At 43.0% G+C, this 15,216-nt stretch overlaps 1 protein-coding gene across 1 annotated transcript; it reads right to left on the bottom strand.

Annotated features, from left to right (window-relative positions):
- Window positions 1-316: 316 nt before the first annotated feature.
- On the bottom strand, window positions 317-14,760 carry LOC120855952 (neuroblastoma breakpoint family member 6-like protein). The gene is made up of 6 exons (XM_040230825.1): window positions 14,583-14,760; window positions 10,869-10,971; window positions 8,698-8,933; window positions 4,758-4,809; window positions 3,732-3,893; window positions 317-737 (listed from the first exon to the last, which is right to left on the bottom strand). The coding sequence occupies exons 1-5, from the start codon at window positions 14,758-14,760 to the stop codon at window positions 3,746-3,748; spliced, it is 717 nt and encodes a 238-aa protein (XP_040086759.1). The 3' UTR covers window positions 317-737; window positions 3,732-3,745.
- Window positions 14,761-15,216: the final 456 nt, after the last annotated feature.

Below are 15,216 nucleotides of genomic sequence, written 5' to 3'. Positions count from 1 at the left end.
GATCTCCTTTAGGATGGACTGGTTGGATCTCCTTGCAGTCCAAGGGACTCTCAAGAGTCTTCTCTAATACCACAGTTCAAAAGCATCAATTCTTCGGTGCTCAGCCTTGCTTATAGTCCAACTCACATGTAATATTAAGTGCTCAATAACGTATAATTTTGGAATGAAGTATGCATTCAGCCTTGGTTTCTATCACTCTGGGGTATAAATGTAGTGGGCACATTAACGTTTGAGTTCTCTGCTTTAGGCTAAAGAAAAAAAGTTCTATAATTTTGATTTGTACAAAAAGATGATAACCAACAGAATGCATATAAAATAAGCTTTATTTTAGGATCTTTATAATCCCCCAACCTCCCAGGAAAAGGGACATGTGCTGAAGAGCTGATGAATGGTCTGTAGTGACATTATTCTGACATGTTCTTCATCCAAGTCCTTGCCATTTTCTTCCAGCTGCTGCTGACTCTAGTTATCCACAGGAGGGAGATGGGAGGGAAAAGAGTTAGATTTTTCTCAAGATTATCTGTGAATATAGGCATTGGTGTCCCTTGGGCAGTTATATTTGTAGGCTAAAGGGCTGAGACTTCTGCAAACTGGAGTAAAAATCTAAAGTAATGTGAAATCTTGCTCTTCCTCTCAGATTTGGATTTTGTTGTTTTGTTGTTTTTTTCATCAATTGGGGACTATGTTCTATTGAAATAAGATAAAAATTTTCACACAGTTCCAGCATTCGTTGTCACCTGAAACAGAAAACAAAACAACAACAACAAAAAAGTGAGGATTTTCTGTCAGATTCTGCTGATATCTAACTGAGGTTGCAGTGAGAGCTAAGAGAGGAAAGATGCCATGTGCCACCTGAATGTATTACAAGGATAAACTGTGGCAGTCAGCTACAATCTGGAAAGAGAAAGCTGTGCTAGCAGGTGAGAGGAAAGTCCTCTGAAATATACCATCTGCCCTGTGGTGTGGAACATAGGACTTACCCCAAAACATTGATGGCCCTGCTCAAAACTGCTGCATGTGGTTTAGCCAGATCCCTATCCCTACCCCCCACCACTCCCACTACCTCCACCTCCCCATCCCCACCCCCCCTCACCCCGCTCAGCATCAGTTTACTCTCCATTCTACTCTTGAGAAAAAAGGGAGACTTTTCACACCTCTCAGGAGAGAGGTGTCTAGCTTCAAGCACGCACATTCAGAAACAGTCTGTTCTAGGACTTCCGTGCCGGCGCAATAGATAAGAATCCGCCTGCCAGTGCACAGGCCGTGGGTTCCATCTCTGGCCTGGGATCCATATGCCAGGAAGCAACTGCCCCGTGCACCACAGCTACTGAGCCCATGCTCTAGGGCCCTCAAGCTGCAACTACGGAAGCCTGCACACACTAGGGCCCTCGAGCCACAACTATTGAGCCGATATGCTGCAACTCCTGAGGCCATGTGCCCTAGAGTCAGCAAGCCACAACTACTGAGCCTGGGTGCTGCAGCTATTGATGCCTGTGCTCCTAGAGCCTGTGCTCTGCAACAAGAGAAGCCACTGCAACGAAAAGCCCGGGCACCACAATTAGAGAAAGCCCGCATGTAGCAGCGCAAACACAGCGCAGCCATAAATAAATAAATAAATAAAGTAGTGTGTACATGTCAAAAAACCAAAAAAGGCAGTCTGCTCTAGGAAAGAAAGGCTGTTTTAAATGGGAATCTGGCTCCTAAATCCATGTCCTCTCCCTTTTAAATAGAAAGGTGGTGCTATTGTGAAACCAGGAAGGTGCTCAGACACTATCAGTGCCTTGTGACTTATAATAAGAAATACACACTTGGTCTTCATCCCTGTTTCTGACATAGAACTCTGAAAATCCTTGTAATTTCCTAAGCAATGGAGGGATAAAGGTACTTGTGTTTATATTAATAAAGCAACTTTTGGAAGCAAGTATTGGGGGGGCTTCTTGCCAGGAAGGTCCATCTTGTGATGAGAGGGTTGGAACTTCCGGTCCCAGCCCCTGACCTATGGACGGGGAAAGGGGCTGGAGACTGAGTTCAATCACTATGGCCAGTGGTTTCATCAATCAGACCAGTGTAATGAGTTTCCATAAAGTTCAAAAGGTTTTCAGGATTATGAGAGCCTCTGGGTTGGTGACCACACGGAGGTACTAGGAGAGTACTAGGTACTAGGCTTTCTCTGAGAAGGCATGGAGGCTCCACACTTTCCCCCATGCCCTGCCCTGTGCTCCTCTTCCATCTGCTGTTCCTGAGTTATATCCTTTTATAATAAACCAATAGTGTAGTAAGTACAATGTTTCTCTGAGTTCTGTAGGAACAACTCTAGGAAATTAATTGAACCTGAGGAGGGGGTGGTGCTATCCTGCTTTCTAGCCACTCAGGCAGGAGTTCAGGTAACAATCTGGGCTTTCAACTGTCCTCAGAAATGGATAGGGTGTGGAGGTGTGGGATAATCTTATATGACTGAACATTTAACCTTAACCTCTGGAATGGGAAATCTCCCTTACATGTCAGAACTGGTTCTAGAATCTAAATATATTCAAGTATACTTCCTTTGTCCCTGAGGAAACAGTAGGTCAAGAGGTTAAGTAGTAACTAAACTACATGACCTGTAAGTTGAGAAACCTAAGACTGGAATTCAGGCTTAAATAATAGGGTGAATTTTGTAACTAAATGGTGGGTTTCCTAGAGCCATTCCTGGAGCCTGGAGTCTGGGGACCTGTAGAGGGAGCATCTTTCTAGATAGAGAAAGTTGTGAGAATTATGGATGGTGTAATAGTGTTGTTCTGCACATCTTTTGTTTTGATAGCCAGATGTGGCAAGAGAAGAGAGCGATCTGAGGGTGGTCTTTCCCTGTGGGTTTTGACTGCTTATCTCTGGAATATGACTCAGGTGAGGTGGAAGGCTCTGATTTTCTCCCCTGATATCTGTGTTTTCATTGTACAACTGGGCAGTGGATTCCAAGATCTGCCTGTAGAAGTGAGAAGTGCATCCTGTTCCAGGAAATAATTACTGTTGAGTCGAGTTACACACATTTGCTTCCAAGGATGCTCTCTGCAGTTCTTTGTCCTGTGCTTCTGCCTCAGCCCAGAACAAAACCAGGACTCAAGGGTGGGGACTTCAGTGTGATGGGGCAGAAGCTTAACTTTCACCACCTGATAGTGTGTACTAAGATGGAAACTTATGGGGAGAGAAGCCACCTGAGGGGGGATGGACACTGGTGCTTAAACTCAGGAGCCATGAGTTCATGAGGAACCTGCCTCGTCTCCTGCATTACTGAGGAACCATGATAAGTGGACCCCAAATATGGGCAAGACTGATGATATTCTTGGAAAGCTAGAAAAGCCTAACGGGCACCATTCAGAAACTGTAATTAGCTAGAACATTTCAGGAAAGCTAAGGTGCTTCATCCTAAATAAGGAAGTTTATTTGTGCTGAAACGTGGCAGAAGAGTTTCTCATGATCCCTTCACTCTCTGCACTCTGGTTTGCCTGGGGTTCCTCAGCTGCATATGCCAGTGGGGGCCAGAGAAAGGGAGGTGAGGTGTGGACCAGGGAGAATGCAAATGAACAGACACACCAGTGACGTAAAACTTGGTCCCAGAACTGAATTCAGCCTAATCACTTCAGAGATGATCTCAGTCAGTCTAGACAGATGGTGCGCAGGTAGAAGCTACCAGAGCTTCATTATTCAGTCTTCTGGTTGTTGGGGGTTATTCTCTCGGTATTGGGAATACTCACTGGCTCAGTCTACATCAGAGCTGGTCCTGCACATCACACACAGAGGCAATGCTGCTGGGAGGCTGGTGGGAGTCATGGCGACTGGAATGTGTCAGATACTTTTCATCTAGTGAGTCCTCCGGGACTTCATTCACTTCTTCCTCCTGGAGCCCCATGCTGAGCCTGAGTAAGGGATGGAGAAGGAGGCAGACAAGACAGGAGGTGAAAATAAGGCAACCAGCATCAACCGGGCAGCTGGGGCTCATCTGAAGCTCACGGAAGAGACACCAGAAACCAAAAGGCCTCTCCTCTCAGAGAGAAAAAACATAACAATCCACTTCTAACTGGGATTTCAGTGTGCACAGAATAGGGGTAGGAGAGAGAGCAGCATGTGTTCATTGCACTGACCTCTGAATGTGGACGAGGAAGGAGACTCAACGACTTCTCTAAAATATACTCTGACACACAGGACACTCCTATAATACAGACATTAAAATGCTATGGACAAATTTTATTCAAGAGTGTGTGAAGGGGTCCATTGAATACTGGCTCCTGAGGGAATGTAACCTCCTAGGACTCTTGTAGCTTTTAGATCTCTCTCTCCATATATATATATTTATGAATGTATATTTATATATATGACATTATTGGCTTTATGTTTCAAGATATTTCTGGCTATGAAACATTGGCCAACATTTCTCAGGGCAACTGGGCAGAAACAGACATTTCACTTCAGTTTTTAATCATACAGGTTTTCAGAAAATAGAGACCAGCTTTCTCTGGCTGGTTTACCTTTAGTTCAGAATGACTCCAGTTAACTAAACTTGAAGAATTACCAAGAAATGGCAACTAATACAAGAACTTCAATGAGAACAGATAACGTGAGTTAAAGGACACATCACTGTATGATGAATGAATGAAATAGGAACTATCAGCAGCTTCTGGTTTCTCCTGGATCCGGGACCTTTGGCCTCTGGGTCTCTTGCTTCAGGACTCCTCTCTAGGTTTCACCACCCCATTACCAGCCCTTTCGTCACTCAGAGTTACCTGGCTGCCAGTGACTCCTGTCCCTCTTCATCCTTCCTACCATGGTGATTTTCTGTGAACCAAAAATAGAGACAGCTAGTGGGAAATTGAGCAGGTCCCATCTCATGCTTACAAATACAAGGGCCTATCTGACCAGAGATACAATACTCTATACGTTTGTTCAGAATGCTCTGGAAGAATTATTCCAGGAGGGCTAAAGTTGCGTCTTTAGAGGAGCAGCCTGGCAGGCTTTCCTGAGCAACGGTGAACAATATATTGCTGGTTGGCTGAATCGTCACCAGGATGTCTGCTATTGAGTCAAGGCAAAAAGTTCACAATGTCCTGTTCTCCAGTACACAGGATACTTGGCTGGCTGTCTTCTGCACTCCTTCAGCTCTAACCTTCATTTCTCCCACAAACTTGGTTGATGGACCATGGCTGTGAGTCCCAGTACTGCTCTCACACAGATACTCCAGCAACCACAGAGGAGCAAATACAACAGGAGAAACCCCCTGTTCTATCTAAAGGACTGGACGGGGGGACCTCTGCTGATGAGTGTAAAGAGACTCTTCCCCTTTTCTTTTTTTTTCTCTCCTGACCCTGCCCAGAGACCAGCCCATTTGCAGAACTGTGTTGTTGAGGCAGCTGAGCAGCGATGTTAACCACAAATGAGAACCTACCGCTCTAGTCCAAAAGGGACTAATTGTCTGAAACATGTGAAGAGTGTCCCCTCCTTTTTTTTCTGTCTCAATTTTCTTGCCTCTTTGATCTTAGAGTAGCCCCCTGCAGTTCTGCAGGACAGCGTGACAGGAGAAATGACTGGGAGAACCCAATCTTTCTGAACAGAGGAAGGTGGGAGAGGCCCCTTGGGAACTGGAAAGTAGAAAAGAAATGCCAGAGAGGGGAGAGGCTGGGAAACGATCTACGGACTGTCAAAAATATTAGGGTTCATCCCCAAACTCAGCCTGTGTGGAACAGAGACAAGGAATCATGGCAAAAGATTAGCGAACTGAATTATCATATAAACCATCAGCTATTCCAGACTAAACCTAGTGGCATACTTGCTGAACTGACCCAAACAACACATTAAAGCCCCTGAACACTAAACTGATGTTGGAACTGCTACCCATAAAACATAAGACAGAACTTGCAGTCTAAACCTAGAAGTGGTTGATTGCCTGCTAAGAAATAATCCAGAGGGCTTTAAGAGGACCCAGTGTCTCACAATATAATATTCAAAATGTCCAGAGTACAACCCAAAAGGACATAACATAAAAGATATGTATATAATCATTTGTTCATATTTTTTTTTCATTTGTTCATATTTTAGATGAACAAAAAGGCATTTGACAAAACAACGTCAACTCAAAATAGAATTCTTAGCAAATAAGGAACTTCCTTAAATAAGTTGGGAGTTTTATTTAGCTGGACCATGGCCTGCTCATATTTGTGTTAGGAGACAAAATTTCTTCTCTATTGTCAGCAGTCACCATCATAAAACAATAAAAAAAGGTTTGCTTGCTCATGGAAATATGAATAAATAAAACAAAGACTAGCTCAACCTGATGAAAGACATTATGATCATTAATTAGAATACCCAATATTATTAAAAATGTCAGTTCTCCTTAAACTTTTCACAGATTTAATACAATGCCACTCAAAATCCCAATAGGATTTTTTTCCAAATAATGACAAACTGACTGTAAAATCTATATGGAAAGGCCAAGAACCCTGTTTTAGGCAAAGAGTTCTTAGATAAAACTAGACAATGATGATCCAATAAGTTGGACTTCAACAATATTAAGAAATTCTTCACTCTGAAAGAAAGTTAAGAGAATGAAAAGATAAGCCACAAACTGGGAGAAAATACTGGCAAGTCAACTATCCGATAAAGGACTTGTATCCAGAAATATAAAGAACTCTCGACTCAATAATATGAAAAACTACTTTAAAATGAACAATATAGTTGACACTTTTCCAAAGATATATGGATGATCAGTAGACATATGAAAAGATTTTAAAAATCATTAGTCAATAGGAAAATGCCAATTAAAAATCACAATAATAAGCAACCACACACCTATTAAAAGACAAAAAGCCCAGAAACAACAAGCTGATAATGTCAAGAGCTGGTACTGGGAACAAATGCAACCTAACTCATTGCTCAGGGGAATGTGAAATGGTTTTGTCACACTGGAAAACAGTTTGGTAGTTTCTTATAAGTTAATGTACACTTTAAGGATACGTACACTCTCTTTAAGCTTCCCTTGGGGCTCAGATAGTAAACAATCCACCTGCAATACAGGACATGGGTTTGATCCCTGAGTTGGGAAGATCTCCTGGAGAAGGAAATGGCAACCCACTCCAGTATTCTTGCCTAGAGAATTCCATGGACAGAGGAACCTGGCAGGCTATACCGTCCATGGATTCACAGAGTCAGATATGACTGAGTGACTAACACACACACACACACACACACACACAAACGTACACACACACACAAACGTACACTCACCATATGACTCAGCAATCCTACTCCAAGATATTTATTCAAGCAAAGTGAAGTTGAAAATGTATTTTCACACACAAACCTGCATGTGAATCTTAACTATGAATCATAATCACCCCAAACTGAAAACAATCCAAATGTCCTTCAGTGGATGACTAGATAAACAAAAAGTGGTACAGCTCTATCACGGAATAGCACTCATCAATAAAAAGGAACAAACTACTGATACATTCTGGAGATTAAAAAAAAATCTAAAGGGACACAAAACAGATCCAGTGGTTGCAGGGACTTGATTTGGAGGAAATGGTTGACTACAAAGAGGTACAAGGAAACTTTTACAAGCGATGGGGCTGTTCTGTATCTGGATTGTGGTGGTACTTTTACGTAACACTGTATACATTTTTCAAAACTCACAGAACTGATTCTACAGTGGGTCAGTTTACCTCATATCATGTATCTTAAAAACCAAAAATGATTGGATGGCTGCTGCCTCCTGCTCCAAAAGCCTGTGATGATGAAAACAGTTTTAACAGTGTGGCCTCCAGCCCCATGTACTCTCCACTGTACTCTCGAGTACCACTGTCATGGTCCCCAGAATACAGGGTGAGAAGCAGGTATACTGTAAGCACCTGACGGTCCTCTTCTTTTAAAATTGTAACCCAAGTGCTGATGTTAGGCTACTGATTCTGAAGGCATCCTCTTCATAGACAGCTATCTCGAAGGAACACATGGGCAGCTACAGGGCCAGATGAAGAGGCAAGGTGCTCCACGTCTGAGGTTTCTCTTGTTTTAGAGATTCCTGGCTGATTTAAGTCATTGATGTCTGACCCTTGTTTTTCTTTCCTGCACTTTAATCACCAACAAAGAGTGAACCTATGAAATCCTAGGCACCCCACCCTCAACCCCAATTAGGCAGAACCACAGCCCTATGCTGTCTCCCTCTTTTTACAGGTAAGCAGACCCTAACCTCACTGGGTAGCCCTGAGTGAGCCGTGTACCCTCCAGGAAATGTGAGTGATATACCTCATGTTTTTCAAAGTTCCCTGATGGTTGTAGCTGAGGTATATCTTGAAATCATAAGAACCACAAGGGCCAGTCCAGTGACAACACTGGCTCCTTTTTGGAATATGTCTGTTGAGGCTTGCCTTGGGCCCAGGGTTGGACTCCCAGGTATTTCTAGCTGATAGCTTCACTCTGGAGTGGGTTGCCACTTCCTTCTCCAGGGGTTCCTCCTGACCCCAGGATCGAACCCACGTCTGTATCTCCTGCATTGGCAGGCAGGTTCTTTACCAGCTGAGCCACCAGGGAAGCTGTCCTGTAGCTGAGAACACCACAGAACCGCAGGACCCCTGGCTGCAACGTCACTGTGGGAGTCGTGAAGGTGTGGAGTCTCATGTGAGGCTAGGACCTCTGGAGGAGCTAAGTGTTCTCAGAGCCTATAAGATAACTTACCAGTGGAGAGTTTGCTGGCAAGTCTCTCTGCCAGCTGGCTTCCTTGGGCCAGGAGCTCACAGAATCTCTGTCTCTGGTGGTAGGTCATGTCAGTGCTCTTGAGGAAACTCTCAAAAGCCTTGATTGTGTTCTTTGCATGCTGTGTGAATCGATGACAGACACCTTTCCCTTCCTGTATCTTCTGTCGTAAGCAGGTCAGTTCTCGGGCCTGAGCCTCAATCAGGTAATCATATCTCCTAAAGTGGCAAAGAAAAGTAAAATGTAAAAGTGAATGTTGTGAATGATGAAGTTATGGAAATTTCAGCAGAGGTGTGTCTTTGATTACTTGTAAGGAATTTCCCAAGTTGAATACTTGCACAGGTTGTGTGACTTGCCTGTAACAGAAGGAATGAGGAAATAGTATTGGATTTGTTTCTTTCTTTTTCATTAACCTCACTTAAAAAAAAAAAAAAGCCCCTTCAGTTCCTCACTTCAGTCCACATCCATTTTAATGTCATATGCATCATCAAGCATTATACAGAAAGTGTGGCCAATTGGGGGTGGGGAAGCCAGGTACAGAAGTGTTGAACAGGTACATCTGGTATTAACTGAAAGGATGAAAAGAGAAATCGGTGAGTGGGTCAGGATGAAGAGCATTCCTCTGAATGACATGAAGATAAGCTATTATAACAGGTAAAGAGGCACTCAAGAGTAATTAAAATTCTGAGTAACAATTACATGACTCTGTCTGGGGTTTCACAGTTTTCTAATTTTGTACAAATATTTTTTATAGATTCCCAACTAGAATGTGAGCTCTGTGAGGCTAGAGAAGTCCATATGACCCAGCGTACAGTACATAGTGGAGCATACACACCTGAGTAGGCAATCAGTTAATACTTAAAACCACATAATCCTAATGCTAGACTAGATATTAATAGTCATCTACCCCATCCAATGCTTAAACCTCCTCAATACTAGGTAAGCATCCACAGATTGTCTTTCAAAACTCTATTCCTTAGAGTTCCTATAAAGTGTCAGAAGAGTAGAAGGCAGAGATCAGGGAGAAACAAGGTCTCCAGACCTAGACCTCCTCAGTCAAGCATCTCTCCTTTGTGGCTCTTACACATCTGAGCTTCTCAGATTTCATTAACCAAGGTTGAGAAGATGTCTTCAATGCCACAAGCTACCCTATCTATGAAAGTCTCTAAGGACAGGCAATACTGGGCCTTGCAAATTAATAATTCATTTTCCAGGCAACGACTGCTCAATTACCTGTCTACCCAACGGCCTTACCAGCTAACACTCCACATAGTCTGATACTTTTATTTATTTATTTTTGATACTTTTAGAAATCAATCAATCAATCAAAGGTAGGGAAGAGAAACATTATTATCATGAAAGGCACTTGGGAACATTAGAAATTAAGAGTGTCCCTTCCCAGCCATGGCTAAGCCCCAGCCTTAAGGGCAGAGGTCGTCCTGGTCCCCAGGCTGCCACCTGCCAGGGACCTAGTCTTACAGAGGCCCAGGCCTGAGGCAGCATAACCTGGGGCAGCCGTCATCAAGAAACCCCTCTCAAGAGCCAGGGCTCTTTTGCCACCATGGATTCCTCCAGTCAGGACTGTATAACTAAAACAGTTACAGGTTTTTTTTAGCTTACTTCCCAAATGTGACTTGCAGCTTTGTGTCAACACTTTGTTCTCATGTAGCCTCTAAAATAAAAACCAAATCTAATATTTTAAAAAAGATGATAAGTACTAGGCCTATAAAAAGCAAGAACAGGTATAATAATTACAGCTAATATTGTTGAAAACTCCACATGTGCTTGAAATGGTTCTAACCGCTGGTCATCATGCATTTAATCTCCATAACCCTCTGAGGCAGACACTGTCAGTATTTTTATTTCACAGATGAGGTTACTGAGATCATGGAAAGTTGAGTTCATTTGCCCATTGCTAATTCACAAGCCACATTGCCAGAATTCCAATACAAGCATGTGAGCTCATTTTATTCATATATTACTTCAGGGAGAATCCAGAGACTTAACTAGTCGTCCATTTGTTCCCACAGTCCCACAGGCTGTCTTTGTCTAGCTCTGTGCCTGCGTGTACATTTCTGCCCTTCTGTTTTCTCTTTATTCTACCGCCCGGGGCTTCCCCACTTGACACACTTCCCACACAGCTTCCTCCTCACCCAAGCTGTGTAGCCAGTCTCCTCTTCTCTGCCAGCTCCCCTTCCTCAAAGGGCACTTTCTCCTCCAGCACAGATTCGATGAGGTCCTTGTACTCTTCACAGTCTGGGGAAACAGAGACACTGTCTCAGAGGAAGCTGGCCCTGCTGCTGTGGTCCAGCCTTCAAGGGATGAGGAGGGGCCACCCCAGGATAGATATCACCTGGGTACCAGGCTCCACACAGGGAATCCACGTCTGATTCCTCAGCCTCCCAGCTACTAGCATTTGATTTCCGCCAAATTAGAGCTGGGGAGAGACAACCTCATAGAGGGTAAAATAACTCGATGATTCAACCAGAATGAAGCAAAGTCAGAATTCACATACTCTTGAGTTCTGACTCCAAATCTTGGGCCACTTTACCAAGCCTTGCAGCCTCTTAAGGAAAATATGAGCCTGGGCACACAGTAGGAATTCCTTGTAGGGCTGACAGTCCTCCCATGTTGAAAGTTTCGATAATCCCTCAATATTTCCAAGATTTTAAAGTTTATCTAGATACAACTGTGTAAAAATGCACACAAAGGGGAAAACCCCTGAAAGACATGCTCAATGCTAACAGGTGCTGTGTTAGGTTGGCGGGAGAACTAACACACAGTGTTTGCCAGGGAAATGGCAACCCACTCCAGTGTTTTTGTCTGGAGAATCCCAGGGACAGCCCCTGGTGGGCTGCCGTCTATGGGGTCACACAGAGTCAGACACAACTGAAGTGACTTAGCAGCAGCAGCCAAGGTCTTGTTCTAACAGATTTTCAAGAATTATCAACTTGAAATCATCACCTCTCTCCAAGGAGGTAGAGACTATTCCTGTTACCATTACAGATGAGGAAACTGAGGCATGGAGAAGATGAACAACTTGGGTTTGAACCCAGCAAGTCTGGCCCCAGGGCACACACTCTTAATTACTACACTGTGTTACCTACACACGAAGATGTTGGGTGACATCTTTCTTCTTCTCCAGTTTTAAAAAAAGCTGTATTATGATCATAATAAATGACGTAAACAAACAAACAAACCCTTACATTCCAATACCTGAAAGCTCTTTTCACTTCTTTGATAACTAGGCTTTAATTTTTACTTTTTGATCCATGTCAATTGCCGGGAGCCAGCGTGAGGAACTCCGCCCTTGGCAAAGGTCATGAGGAAGGAGGCTTAGCATACACAAAGGCAGTATTGAGCCTTAGGAAACCCCCTGTTCCCGAGCATCTACCCCCAAAACCAGAGTCTGTTTTATGCTCTCACCTATACCTCTGACTTTACGGGGGGCTCTCCCCCATCACCATTTCTCTCGGAGAAGGAGTTAACTTGCAGCTCCAGTTAATAAAAATTCCTGGGCGTGACAAGAGTGTTTCAACCTACAAACTCTTCTGAAGTTTCTCTAGCCTGCCTGAGCGGGTTCGTCCGGCCACATGTGATTGTTTACAGCCTCCAAACCGTGAGAGACACGAGATGCTTTAAACTTTCTATATACAGACTCTTTTGAAAAGTTATAAAATTAGTATAGTATAGTGGGTTGATTAGGAATTATATTGGTGAAGGGTTTTTCATTTATTGTGCCAATAATTACTGCTAATTCCCTGCCCTGGGTGTGACAAGGGGGTCTCAGGTCAAACCTCTCTGCTGACAGACTAGCTTGTGTGACAACCTCTCAACCATAAACAGCACAGAGAGTTTGGAGTATTTTGAAAGTCTTAATTAGCATAGGGCTTTTCTCATTGTTTAGGCACCTGGGAATATATTAATCAATGTATTTGGAATATAGAAAAGGAAATATAGTAGTTTTTGATGTTAGCAATACTAGACTTTTTGAGTTAATGAATTTTCTCTTTTGTTATAGATCACTGTACTTTGTTATAAATCACTGTGTCCTTGCTATGTAAAAATGTAACTTTATCACTATCTTGACTAAATGGATCTTAAGGGGAATACTGGTGAAGGGTTTTCATTTGTTGGGCTGATGTTTGCTGCTAAATCTCCATATTCTCTGCCCTTATAATGAATATAACTAGCATATAGGAGAAATAAGTATTAACCTTTAAGATTAATCATGTTAACCTTCAGTTCAGTTCAGTTCAGTCACTCAGTCGTGTCTGACTCTTTGCAACCCCATGAATCGCAGCACACCAGGCCTCCCTGTCCGTCACCATCTCCCGGAGTTCACTCAGACACACGTCCATCAAGTCCGTGATGCCATCCAGCCATCTCATCCTGGGTCGTCCCCTTCTCCTCCTGCCCCCAATCTCTCCCAGCATCAGAGTCTTTTCCAATGAGTCAACTCTTTGCATGAGGTGTCCAAAGTACTGGAGCTTCAGCCGTTAACCTTAGGTTGAATAAATTCCTTTCTTAGTTGTAACCCACTACACCCTCACCCTATAGGAATGCAACTTTATCTGGTACCTTCAGAGGGTGGCACCTGGTTTAAGGAAAAAACACCCTCGGAAAAAATAAGTTTTCTGGTTATCAGAAAGAAAGGATCATAAAATGTCAGCAGGTCTCATGGCCAGAAGATGATGTAAAACCCCTAAGACCCCTTTTTATACATTTATGTGAAGCACCTGATTTTGATAAAGGTCTGGACTGCTGACCCCCATGTGACTCTGTATTCATCCCTATGTATAACAAAAGGTATATAAGCAAACCTAAAAAATAAAGAAATCGGATCAGTTTCTGGAAAGACTGATTCCCCCGTGTCATTCTTTCTTTCCCCTTCTGGCTGAATTCCCATCTGGAATGTGGGTATTCACCAAGCCTGCTAATTTTGCCTGGGCTTCTAAGATCGGACCGGGGAGGCCTCAGTGCCTCCTCTCCTTCGGGAGAATGGAAAGATGCCTGTGGCCTACGTAGGTGGTGATTGGTATTTCATGTAAACCAAGTTATTCAGCCTCTTTTCTCCACTAATTTTCCTACTACACTATCCGTTTCTAATTTCTCTATATATCTGTAATTAAATAAGTTTTTTCCTAGGACACCTATTCTGTCTCCCCTTCGAATTATTCTGGATCCACCAGGGCTGGACCTTGACAGTCAATAAGTCGGATAGCAAATTTTATCTCCCATTGGTTTATTGAAAACTAATGGTAGAAATTTGAAAGCGAACTCAACTTCTGCATCCATCAGCATTCTCCCCTTTTATTCCTGTCCCCCTCAGTCCTCATTCCCATGTTCCTCAGTCACTACAGCTCCACCTCTCCTCTTGCTGTGTGCTATTGATGTTCTCATTTCCAGATCTCTGTGGTTCAGTTGGGAATAGACAGCTTTAAGGACCTTTAAGGTAGGCAGGGTATCCTGTCACTTCTTTCTTCCCTAGTGCAGCTAGCACAGTGCTTTGTAAATGGGTGCTCACAAAAAGTTTGAATTAAATCCTGAGATGTTTAAGCCAACAAGGATATTATATGTTTATAGAATCTAATATATATTCCTGAGAAAAAAAGTCTAGTGCCTGAATGAGATCTTAGCCTCTATTTCTCCCTATACTGTCACTGCAAACTTAACCCTTTTGTTCGTCAGTGTCTCCATCCTCTGAGAAGTGAGAGTTAACTACCTGTTTCCATCTTTCTAGGAGTGTAGTAAGGATGCAATTTATTTTGATGAAGGAGGGAAAAGAATACAGTTTGAGGTTGTTTTGTTTCTTAGAGGGAAGACAATCATTTATCACTATGGTGACTGTGACCCCAAGGACTTACTGTATTTCTGCAGCTGGTTGGCCAGGGAGTAAACAGTAGCTTGGGACGTGAGCAGTTTCTCTGTGAGGTCTCGAAACTCCTGTTTGCTTTTTTCCAGCTGGGAGTGCAAGTACTGGTTGGTTTCCAAAATGCCCATTTCCGTCCTCAAACCAGAGAAAATGGTGTGAGATACTGCCATGCTGAAGCTTAGGGTGGAAGAAGCAGAGCCAGAACCTGGGAAAAAGAACCCCAAAGAAAGAAGAAATTAGAGACAAGTGAATGGATTGTGGTGATGAATGTACAGCCTGGTAAATTACTCAAATCATTAAAGTATACAATTATAATGAGTGGGTGACTATTACAGTATGTAACTTTTGCTTTAATAAGATTTCATTCAGTGGAAAAAATGTATTAGACATGTTTTTAAAATGAAGATGCAATTTATTACTTACTTTGGGGCCTACTTTGCCAGCATTCGTCAACTCTAAGAATCCTTAACTGTAAAAATAAGGCACAAGAAGCCAAAGCTCAGAGGTCAGGCTCTGACAAGAGTGCCAGAGAGAGGACCCAGCATGCCAGGTAACCATGTAGAGTTACAATAACAGAACTGGAAGGTGGGGGGTGTCATGGAATCTTGGGAGCTCCTGTATTCTCG

Source organism: Oryx dammah, unplaced genomic scaffold (assembly GCF_014754425.2).
Source record: "Oryx dammah isolate SB20612 unplaced genomic scaffold, SCBI_Odam_1.1 HiC_scaffold_28, whole genome shotgun sequence".
NCBI lineage: Eukaryota > Metazoa > Chordata > Mammalia > Artiodactyla > Bovidae > Oryx > Oryx dammah.
Note: the sequence above shows the minus strand (reverse complement) of the source record. Positions and strands in the feature narration are given on the sequence as shown.

Coding starts and splice junctions, on each gene's coding strand:
- LOC120855952 (XM_040230825.1), bottom strand. CDS start 14,760: ATGGCAGTATCTCACACCATTTTCTCTGGTTTGAGGACGGAAATGGGC. Junction 4,810..8,697: donor TGCCAGCAAACTCTCCACTG/GTAAGTTATCTT, acceptor TTTGGTTCACAG/AAAATCACCATGGTAGGAAG. Junction 3,894..4,757: donor CAGGAGTCACTGGCAGCCAG/GTAACTCTGAGT, acceptor TCCCTTACTCAG/GCTCAGCATGGGGCTCCAGG.